Source organism: Carassius carassius, chromosome 27 (assembly GCF_963082965.1).
Source record: "Carassius carassius chromosome 27, fCarCar2.1, whole genome shotgun sequence".
NCBI lineage: Eukaryota > Metazoa > Chordata > Actinopteri > Cypriniformes > Cyprinidae > Carassius > Carassius carassius.
The window spans coordinates 7587905-7600035 of NC_081781.1; the positions used below are offsets into that span (position 1 = coordinate 7587905).

Below are 12131 nucleotides of genomic sequence, written 5' to 3' on the forward strand. Positions count from 1 at the left end.
GTACTATTTAATCAAAATAAGTTGCAGGTTAGACATTTTGGGCATGCCAATGCAAGTTATTCAAACACTTTAAAATCTGTTTTCAGGAAACCTTACGAAACACATGAAGTCAAAAGCTCACATGAAAAAGTGCTTAGAGCTTGGAGTGTCAGTGACATCGGTGGATGAGACGGAAGCAGAAGAACCAGGTATAATTCTGGATACATTTTATTCAGAGGAGCCAATATTGCAATATATGTTGGCACCTGGAAGAAGTACCAAAATTAGCCTAATTAAAAACAGAAACCTCCCACTGCCAATGTTAACAATATTTCTAAATAAAAAATAATTTCCCCCCATTGTGATTGCATGTTCTATCAAAGGGAGACCAAGAAACCTAAAAACCTTTCTAGCTTTCCAGCTGATAATTATGAATAAAATAAACAGCTTGCAATTAAAACACCTCAAACTATGTTTATTAACAAGTGAAAGTCAACTGAGAAAATGTTATTGGACTTTTTTTTTTCCAGACACCACTGAGGAGGTCCAAAGAGCATCAGAAAAGATTGGCATGTCAGCGATAATGGCAGAGCACCAATTCTCTGATGCTGATGACTCAGAGGGTGCTGAAGAGGATGGTGATGAAGTTGATGAAGATGAGGATGATGATGACGAGTATGATGGTGATTCAACGCCGAAGACACGGTCCCGAAGCACAAGTCCACAGCCATGTGCCATCCCCTCGCTCTCCATCACTGCAGTCGCCGCTTCACAAGAATCCACACCAGAGCTTCTGGCCTCTGTCTCCAAACAGCCTCTTTTCACTTATTTCACTAGTCTGCCCAGTATTCAGATCACCCAACTCATGGCACCTAGTGAGAAAGCTGGAGAGGCCCAGATGGCTGAATACCAGAAGCTCCTTGAAGGGGCTCTGGGTGAAGATCACAAAAACAGACTGGATGTGCCGAGCTCTATGGATGAAGACCTGGCTCTGTCTCCGGAACACAGCTCATCCTCCTTTGACTTCTCCTGCTCCCGTCTGTCTTCACTCGGCTGTGATTCTTCACCACTGCGAGAAAGCTCACCTTCGTCTAGGCGATATCTGTCCCCTCGAAGGGACCTCTCCCCATGTGGTCGTTTGTCAGCAAGGCGAGAAGTGTCTCCCCTTAGGCATATCTCCCCCAGGCGGGATGTTTATAGAAGGGATCTGTCACCGAGGAGGGACCTTTCTCCAAGAGGACATCTCTCTCCTATCTCCCAGACAGGACGGCCAACATCCCCTGGAAGGGATCTCTCGGGCAGACTTTCTCCCAGAAGCCGTAGGGGCATGATAAGACCTGTGTCCCCCCGGAGGGGTCTCCATTATCAAAGCGGCCCATGGGCGCACAACCATGCAGAGATGATATCATTAAGCCTAAAGACTAAAAACCATGCAGAGCTGGAGCAAGTAAGTTATGTTTGCCTCATAAACAGTTCTTAATTTATATCTCCAGTCATTATTAACTTTTCTAAAACAAATCAAAAGTAATATAGCTGTAAACAGTTCACTAGCTAAGCAACCATATTGAGTCCATCTGAAAATTACACAGTCTGCATACTTTATATGTGAGCCAGGTTTGGGGAGTAAAAGGATGAAAAGTCATTGTTGTTCGAAGTGAAGAGTAATAATAATGATAATAATGCCAGCATAAAGAATACAAAGCTCAAGTATACAAGTTTGGACAAGTAAATTGTAGAGGTAGTCAGGTAATGTCTCTAACAAACAAATTACCATCATACAATAGAATGGAGCATTTCTATTTATATTGTATACTTGTTGATTAAGAACTCCCTGGAGAAAGTGGATAACTGCAGTGCCTATACAGTGTATGCAGTATAGTAATTCATTTCAGTGCTGCCTGGCTTGTTACCAAAGAGCTAGGGGGATAATAAGATAAATGGGTAGGTCTATTATGTAAGCGTGGCACTTTTTACTGTTGTTTTTGTTCGTTGCGGTCTTAAATTTTCCAAACTTTCCAAGAGGTCCAGTTTAAATAACTGTGAAACAAGTCCCAGATAAGCAGAATAACAGACAAGTATTTCAAGAATTCTTTGCTAATCTTATCACCTAAGGTGTATTTAGCTTCACAAGGATTTATTTAAACACTGCCTTTACGATTATCCAGAAATATTTTATGATGTAAATTAACCATATCTTCCTACTGTTTAGGACCAGCGAAAAACATTGCATCTTCAAGGGGAGGCTCACAATGCAGATGCCCCCAGTGTCCACCAAGGATTATTTAGCCACCTTCCCCTGCACTCCCAGCAACAGATCCGCACTCCGTTCTCCATGATACCCATTGGCGGCATCCAGATGGTCCATTCTGTGCCCACTTCTGTCACTGGTCATGTCCACCCCACACGCCTTGCCCTGCAGAAGAGCACATCGGAGGAGTCCAGCACCAGCGAGGTGTCCTTCCACCTTTCCGAGGGTAGAGGGCCCATCAGCAGAGGCCCAGAAGACTCACCCCTGTCCCATGAAAAATCCATGTCCCCCAAGGCTGCATCACCTTCCTTACATAAGTCACGAGAGGACAGCACTGACATGTCCGACAAGGAGAGCAAGCAGGAAGAGTGCATCCAAACTTGCACTAAGGCAATCGCCTCATTGTGCATCGCCTCTGAAGAAAATCCAAAAAAAATCGACAGTTCCAATTGATCCTTACCATCAGCACACATTATCTCTTTCACCCGCAGCTCAGCAAGACTGTGCGTCGAGAGCGCAGCACTATTGCAGCTCAGAGATCAGTCACCCTCTACACTCCAGAGCAGAGAGCAGTGTGTCTGCCACATCAAAGACTCCCACAGCAAGCCATCCCACTCTCTACAACAAAGAGACAGCAGAGCGAGTGTCTGGCCAACAAGGTCGTGGAGAGAGGCCAGCGACCATAAAGAAAGGCAAAGATTTAAAAGACGCTATTACCAACAGATGAACAAGGTCGAAAGGAGAGTGGTAAATTACGCTCACACATTTTATATTTAACCATGTACATCCATGTACACAGAAAATCAAGTGAACTGATTCAGTGGTTTTAATGTACATGTATAGCATGCCTTTTATTACACGGTTTGCTATCTCAACTATAATTACTTTCTTATTTAAAGTTTTAAAGAATATACATATATATAAATATATATGTGTTAACTTATATATGAGCCTGACCAAAATTGCTTATGGACTTTGTCTGGTACTTTTAAAAAATGTACAGATGTGTGTGCCTTTTCTTTACTTTTTGCTTATATTCTTATAAGCATTAAACAGGAAGACATGTAAATATATATCGAGTTTTGTGTATCCCGCTTTGTTATAAATTCAAATTACCGTCTTTTTGGACACTTTCAGTCTGAATGATGTGAAGTATCAATACATGTAAGGTTGCACTAAAACATATTTTTATATGTGTGAAATTAAATGGCTTTTGTGTACAGCATCGATTCTATAATACTATTTATTGTATCATGTTTCATAAATTGTAAATTTTTCTTAATGTTGTGGATGCCTTTTCTATGTAAAGCATGGGTTTTGCTATTGCATAATTAGAGCAACAAATATGTACATGTAATATGGCTTTATATATTTAGAAGTATGTGTGCATATACTTCTCAGTAAACTCGCTTTATTTAGAATTCTATATAATTTAAGTAAATGTTTATATACCTATTATACAGAAAAATTATATATCTGCACATGTTCTAGATTGACACCCACATACAGTATGGTAGTTGGTTCTAAGTGTTTGCCTTGTACCCTTCTCTTTCCTATTGGCTGGTAGGCTACACTAGTTGTGATTTCAGCGTTCACATTTTAAAAACTGCTAAGCATTAACTGAATCAAATTTCGCACTTCTGCATTTCCTCCACCACTTATTGAGGTAGATGTGAAAGATATTTTGATCTTCTGTGAATTTTGTTGCTTGAAGTACTTGACTTGTTGATGATTAGTATGGGGAACATTCCAACAGATGTAAATATTGGATGCCTATGGTTCTGTATATGCTTATAGCCATACATATTCACACATTGATGGAGTTCATCAAGGGCATCGTCATCAGCCCTTAAACACTTTTATAAATGTACATACAAAAACTCCAATACTGAGAACTCCTAAAATGCACCTTATGTTTTCTAAACTTTCCTAACAAATCCCAGATGATATCACTTTAAGAACTGGGATTGGAAATACAGATTTGTCTTTTCTTTTTTCTTTTTCTGAAATATGTTTTAAAGAGTTGAAGCAACCTAACTGAACTGGAGTATGGAGCCAGTGCACTTGTGTGTATATCTGTATTTTGTATTGTGTGTATATGATCTATGTAATTGACTCCTTTGACCTTTTTGTTGGTAGTCCCTGCCATCCACTTAACTGTATTAACATGTCTTTCAAACCTAAGGTATCAAAAGCACAAATCATTGTATTGAAAAACAAAAAGAATAAAAGACAAACATAATTAAAAATAAAATGTGTAACTTTGTGATTTTCAGTGGAAAACCAATATGTACAATATCAGTTTTGACGAATCACAGCACAGGTGAAAAAAATACAGATTGCTGTTTTCAAATAAATACGACTGGTAACTTTGCATGTCCATGGTGTCTTAATGCTTCTCTACTTTTCCAGGAAACTGGCACAAAATACGAATGCTCAAATTCTCTTTCAACTTATGTAAAAAAAGGGATGAGGAAAGGAGAGGACAAAAAGAAGAATTTGAAAAGGATCAGATATACAATCAGATTAAATCTGTCAGTACACAAAGACATCTTGCATTGCTAATTTTAGTAGTTCTGCCTGACTGTACATGAAAACTGTATTACCACAATGTTAATACGCGTTGACACAAATGGGTTGATGTGACATAGTTTGTGCAACTACCAGCTAGTTCAACACATCAATCTTCTTGCTTTCATTTGTTTTTAAACAAGTCTTATCAGTCTTTTAAAATTATTTTTAAACTAAACAGTAAGAAAAGTATTTCTTCTAATAATCACTGATGTGAAGATCTGCATACTCAAAATCAAAAAATTTTAAAAGACTAAATATAGTTTTAGTTTTAAAGGAAGGTTGATCTTGAACCTACAATATTTTCCTACCAATCTACACTCTTGGTCCATAAAAATTTCATCATCATCTTATACAACATCAGAGCTGGCTAAAATAGCCACACATTTTGCACAAAACTTGTACATTTAACATTTCATTTAACATTAACTAACATGGATGCGGAGCCTCTCTGATTAGAAATATATTGCTACATCAGAAGCAGAGCGACAGATGTTGGGTGTGCTCCTGAAAAATGTTCATGCCTGGCAAACAGTTATTAAGGCCATTTCTCAGCAGATTAACCTTTTACCACTTCATCCAAAAACTGATCAAGTGCAGATATTACGGGGGAAAATTACATGTCAACAGGACAGTACTTCTGAAATAGTATTATCATTAACGTTACACAGGTTTTCCTTTGTTTACCGTTCTTGATTATTCTCAAAATAAGATGTCATCCGTTCATCATTAACTATGTGGTGTGATATGACGTCGTATCCATTACTGTTTAACTTAAGAATGGATTTACACTTCCTGAACAATGTGAGGAACTCTGTGAGCGTTTTAAGAAATGTGACATGGCCTCCTCCCTATTAATGAACCGTTTTCCACACTTCCCTATATAGAATGATTGCACAATACAGTCTTATGCAACTAAATATTTTCACAGTGCAAGCAGAAACTTGATTGCTGTCATAAAAGTGAGTATAGCAGAATTCTATACAAGTGCACAGATACCACTGGCAATACCACGCACCACTAATAGCACTTTTAAAAAGTCTCAACAAACAGCAGCAACTTATTAGAATTAACTGGTACACTCGAGCTACAATAAATTGTGATCTATTTAACCAGAATGACATATTTTCCTCTGCTGTTTTATATCTAACCCGCTTCTATACAGATTGATTGTGAAGAAAATAATTGATTATTAGTATGTTACGTTTGCACATAGGTTGGGGGACCAACCAAAGTGCTGCCCCCTTCCATGGGAACATACTATTCCTAACATAACATACTAGTTAACATTTTTCCTTTCACCCCTCACCCGCTTTTTTTAAACTAAGGCAGTCTCTTGCCAAGAAGAAAAGAAAACCACAACCCACATTTTCCATGTGTAGTCAATATTTCTACAGTTTTGTTCATGGGTGACATGCCTGTCCTGCTGGAAGTGACTGGATGTCATCTCTGATAGACCCTGAGAATAAAAAGATCATGGCTGGAGAGAATTCTATAGAAACTTACTAGCAGGTCTCAAGCTAAATTTAGTTCATTTTTCAAACTTCTCATATCGGCAGTGTGTCCTAGCCACAAGCTGTAGTGTTACAGTGTTTGTAAAACAAAGTCTACATCCTGGTCTTTTCTTTAAGACATGCTGCCATCTGTTGGTTTAGGACTGAAATGCCCCCCCCCCCCCCCCCATACGTGAACAGTACAATGCAGAGCAGACTATCTTTAATGATTTAAAAATGCATAGCTTGTGCAATTTTTAACTTGTTAATGTTCATCAAATCTAATAATTTGTATATATACTTTTATTTAGAAAGGATGCTTATAATTATTCAATGTTACATTTTTTATTTCAAATTAAATTAAGTTCTTTTGAATGCTGTATTCATTAAAAAATTCAGAGAAAAGAAATAGTATCACAGTTTCCACAAACATTTTAAGCAGCACAACGCTGATAACAATTAGAAATGTCTTTGAACACAAATTAGCATATTTATATGATATAATTTATATGATTTCTGAAGGACCATGTAACACTGAAGACTGGAGTAATGCTAAAAAATACAGCTATGAATTACAGAAATAAATTTCATTTTAAAACATACAACCGTTTATATTGTAATAATATTTCACAATATTACACTTTTTACTGTAGTTTTGATCAACAAGTACTGTAAATTACACAGATAGCCTTCTAACTTGGTACATTACAAAATACAAATTCAAACGATAATATATAAGAACAAGGTCCAAAATATTTTTTATTTCTTTTTAATATTATTCATTACTATTATTATTTATTTATTTTATTCTTACTTATTAAATCAACATTATTACCCATTTACAGTATAATGGCCAGACAGACAGACAACTTGTGTCTATGATTGCTATCAGTGGTCATTAAGGCACATACTGTACCTGTAAATAAGACATAGTAAGCACTAAAGGAGTGGATCATTAGGTGATGTGGTTCACCATACTGACCATACTTGGCTGGGCCTTTTTGTATATTGAGAGGGCCAACATATATGGCTTGGCTGGAACTTCTGAGTCATAATAAGAACCAGATGTAAAGGAGACAGCGACGGTCTCAAAGTCAGACTTATAGCACTGTTTATGTTCTGTTCCCTCAAGCATTATCTTGGGCTGAAAGGGCTTCTGTAAGACTTTCCAAAATCAATTTATAGGCAAAGACTCTTTCTCTCTCTCTCTTATCATGAAAGTACTTCCTCTGAGATTTTCTTGCTGTGTTAATTAATTGCTTCTTTGCTGACATGTATCATGTGTTCAGCTGATGGAATGTTACTGTCATATAGTGCAAGATGACTTTGTAGCCTTTTTGCTTGTAAGTCACTGAATTTCTGTACTGTCAGCTCTATTATCCATAGGAGATAAAAGCAGGGTGGGGTGAAAGACAAATTCATTGGAACATTTCCATTGCCATTCCAGTGGGAAAAGCTCCTTCAGATTATTGAAATGTTCTTTACACTAAGAAAAAAAATGTCTCTTTTAAGAACCGTTAACAGAAAGGTTATTCAGGCCACTCAAAATGGATCTTCTATTATATTGCTTCAAACCCTGATTGGTTTGTAGTTTCAACTCATTGCAGACTTAAATAGTCTAATGGCATTATGAATAGTGAATGAAGTGTGGCAGTCTCCTGAGAAAATAAAGTTAAAAAGTTTAATGAAAAAAAAAAACAGCAGAAGGAAGGATGAGACAGAGGAAAGCAGCTCTCTAGTCAGAGGAGTTTAAACTGCGATCACTGCTGCCACTTTTAAAAGTTATTCATTTGGAAACACTTGGGGAAAGAACAACATCGGTTTTGCTTTGGTGGCTTGTGGAAAAGCTGTAGGCGTGCAGGTACATACAGAGAGGTTACTTTCCATCCATACACTAGGGCCAAGGAGACAGAGCAGGATTCCGGCCAAGCGCAGGAGAACCATAAATGCAGAACTCTAAATCATTCCACCGATGGCCTCAAAGGCGTCATGTTTTCGAAGGGCAGGAGCCAGGAGAGGATGTTTAGCTGTGCCTAATCTTCCCTTGGAGGTTTGCCTTTGATCAAATCTTGTACATTATGGACATATGATTCCACACCCGAGTGGAATAGAGACGTGTGATGTACGGTGGCAGGGAGGAAGTGATCATGAAGGCAGGCGGGCAGTAGAATAGTAGGGGTAGATGCGAGCCCAGCAAGACCTGTATGGCATATGGTGAAAAATCTGTTCTTCTCTGTTATTAAGTGGCTCTCAGGCTGCCTTCAGCCAAGGTATACCCAGTAAGCCATGGCAGACACAGAGTACTGTTCTTGCAGAGCTGACGCATTTTGATCCAGTTGAGCACTGTAGGGTTGCCCACCCTCTGATAGTCTATTATAATTAGAACGCTTTGTCGTCATCTTGCTGTACACTGATGGTCTCATAAAATGCAAACTGCCAACTGCACTTTTTTAGCACAGCGTAAAAATATTTAGCATGCTGTTTACAGTAAACTGTACATACACAGTACTGTGCGAAACTATATTAGATGTTCTTTTTCAAAACAATTTAATAATTATGTGAGGATTTTGTATGAACAGGAGTTAAAACTATTTTTTGTTAAGTTTGTCTGTGTGTGTATTTTAAGCAACACACACATATTGTATATATATATATATATATATATATATATATATATATATATATATATATATACAAGGAAAAAATCTAGAGAGTTAAGTCATTAGACAAATTTGTAACCACTACTTCCAATGTTTCCCCTCAGAGAAATTGGCCAATAACTCTTAAAGAGCCCAATTATCTAAATATAGCCTCAAAATCTTTTCGGCATTTCAAGTTGCAGTTGACCAACGTGTGTTTTTCTGGTTGTGTAATTACTGTGATTCAGCTCAAAAATAACACAATTATCTTCTGCCTAACCTTTAATTAGTTTTGTTGTCTTTTCTCATTTGTATGCTCTATAAGAGGATTTATCAGAACAACTAAAATGCTGATACATTTTGTACAGATTGTCACATTTGACAAATGAAAGCATCCATGAACTCATTAGCAGCTTTAGTGGATAGATGCAGAGGGATGTATACAGGTGCTATTTTCATTTCACTATACATATCATTGCAGTCAGCAGATGTTGCATTGCTTCAGTCCAAAATAAGTTAAATCACAAGTGCCCATCCATTAAAAAAAATAGTCTCAAAGACAGTTTTTAAAATAACTCCAACTGGATTCACAAAACGCAACCTAATTTTCATTTCTGGGTGAACTAACCCTTTAATAGCCTCTAATTATCACTCACTTTCATTGTACAAAAAAGTGTAAATAAAATCTCTTTTTGAGGTCAGTGAAAGAAAGTCACGTTTTTGAGAACTTCTAAAGATGATTAAAAATATTCATTTTAGGGTGAGCTCTCTCGAAGTTTTGGTAAACGTCCAACAAATGAAAACAAATTTGAACCTTAATTAGGTTTGAAAAGTTCAAGAAGTTCTTAGTGTAAAGCAGGCAAAATCGGTACCTGACAAACTCTCATGCTTTTCTGGGATCAAAATGATGGCTGACAATCTCCCAAAAGCAACTTCCTATTGAAGTCACCACCTCTCCATTAGTGCTGTCTGGAACCGTCACCCAACAGGTCTGGTGGAACAGCATTCACTCTGTAATCAAAGGTAAAATTTGGTTTTCAGTAAGAAAGTATCTCAGATTGAAAAATTAAAAATGACACCAAGCTTATTTTATTCTATGCATCCGGCTCCCAGGTTTCCAGCTGGGATAATCAGCAATAAATCACATTTAATTTCCCTGAGAATGTGTGTCCAGGCCCAATGCTAGAACATGAGACAGGATGTGGTAGACCTGTGTTGGCAGCACTTTCAGTAAGACTACCATGTGCTCATACAGTATGTTTAACTTCGGAAAGAAGAAAGCATTAGCGCTTCCTGACCTGTGACAAGCTGATTTTGCTGATTTTTGCATTTATTTATAGTACATTGTTTCTGACAAAACAGTAAAAAAATAAAAATAATAATAATAAAAAAAATAACCTCTTAACTTATGATTCTTTAAAAAACTTTTGTAACTATTTACAAGTTCAGAATTGAAATCCAGAAATCCAGCACAAAGGCTCTAATCCCAGGAAATTACAACAGACTTCGGCTGTATTTGTAATGTAATATAGCTTATTTTACAAAAGTAGTATAGTTAATGTAAAGCATTATGTACAGTTGGCCAGTCATCATCAGAGCTTTTTACTTAAACTACATTGTTGCTATACATGTACATTAAAGAATGTATTTAAATCAGTAATTAAAGCACACTAACGCCTGATGTGTGTAATATGATGTAAGACAGAAAGTCAATGAAGATCTAAATAATTATCTGGTTCATGACAGCAGGTGAAGGGACAGCATGTTCTCAAGTATAACATAAACATAAGCTGAGACACAGTTACCACGGTAAATGTACATATTTACCTAACATGGTTTATGCCCACTGCAGTTTAAATTAATGTGGGCATTAACCAAACCTGCTTTTATGTAATACTGGGCTTTCCGAATAGTTTAGGTAAAACACTGAAACGCTGACTCTGAAATGCTGCTTTCCGCGGGAATCGCTCACCTTACTTCTTTAAACAGGGAAAAACGCTAGACAACCATTTTTCCATTGTGCTGACCAACAGGCGAAACAAAATGTACTAATTTTCGTTTGATTAAGACACCTACCTATCAAATACTGTACGCCTAGTAACAAGCATACGCAACAAGCTTGTAGTTTGAACGCTTCCATCTAAACCCCACATCCGAACACTAGGCGGAGTCATAGAGTACCTTTTTTTTCTGATAAACCTGATCAATCGCCCATTGTAGGAAGTGATTATTTTTAATAATTATTTTAAAGCAGTATGTATCTGTATGTGTATGTAAGACTTATGTACAATACACCAATACATTTCTTAAAAAATATAATTTAATTGTGTGTGCGTGTGTTAATGTTAAAGATAATATGTAGCATAATTGTGCATGTCATGGGTCGACATACCCAATTAACGACTCTTGTTAGTCTTACAAATATAAAGAATGGAAATTAAGAGTCTGGATGAAACAAGTAATTATTGATCATTGATTAATGATGCATACCTCAGCAGTTAATGTGAAAAAAAAAATATATATATATATATATATATTAGAGGCTTAAAAGGGAAGTGCAGCAGAGGGTCAGTGAAAGTCCAGGGGAGTGTGTACAAACACTGCACCTGTGCATATGAAGTTATTGGTTTTCAGGAGCAAAAGTATTTCAAGAGATAATCTAGCTTAACCATTGTCTTCTCTCAACAATATTTTACTTTTAATGCATTTGCTGGTTCTAGGATGGATAATCATGAACAGATTGTTACAGGCTTGGTTGGCAAGCTAATAATAATTCTGTTGAAAAGTTTATAAAGCCTTCTTCTCATATAGAGGTTAGTGTTCTGTGAAAACAGAAAAGTTATTGATTTACAGATTGATTTAGTCAGCGATTCTGCATGCCATTTGACACTTTGAGCAGTTAGCCAAAGTCTCACTGTTTTATTAGTTTAATAAACACTTACTCAGCACATGTAGGCTACATTGCTACGAAAGATAAAACAGTTATTTTTTAATCAAATAAAAACATTAATGTTAAAGTTATAATGTAATGTGATATGAAATGCGATAAGAGCAACAAAGACTGGCACAAAGAATTTTCCTCCACTGCCAGAGATCAAGCCTGTAATATTGACTTGAATAAAATAAAAAACAACAACACTGACAGTAGATTCACATTAAAGTATCAGTTGAACTTGCATATACAGTAATGGGGCTGTGTCC

The 12131-nt window shown here is 36.9% G+C and overlaps 1 protein-coding gene and 1 long non-coding RNA gene across 2 annotated transcripts in view; one reads left to right on the forward strand and one right to left on the reverse strand.

Annotated features, from left to right (window-relative positions):
* The window catches only part of hivep2a (HIVEP zinc finger 2a), a 43643-nt gene extending 39162 nt beyond the window's left edge, over positions 1 to 4481 (forward strand). Inside the window, 4 exon segments of the mRNA XM_059512412.1 lie at positions 87 to 188; positions 510 to 1426; positions 2189 to 2653; positions 2655 to 4481. Of these exon segments, the coding sequence (XP_059368395.1) occupies positions 87 to 188; positions 510 to 1426; positions 2189 to 2653; positions 2655 to 2954 (1784 nt within the window). The 3' untranslated portion in view covers positions 2955 to 4481.
* LOC132106597 (uncharacterized) lies at positions 50 to 11030 on the reverse strand. The gene is made up of 3 exons (XR_009424163.1): positions 10903 to 11030; positions 9803 to 9941; positions 50 to 245 (listed from the first exon to the last, which is right to left on the reverse strand). It is a non-coding gene; the product is annotated as an uncharacterized LOC132106597 (long non-coding RNA).
* Between the last annotated feature and the right edge of the window lie 1101 nt (positions 11031 to 12131).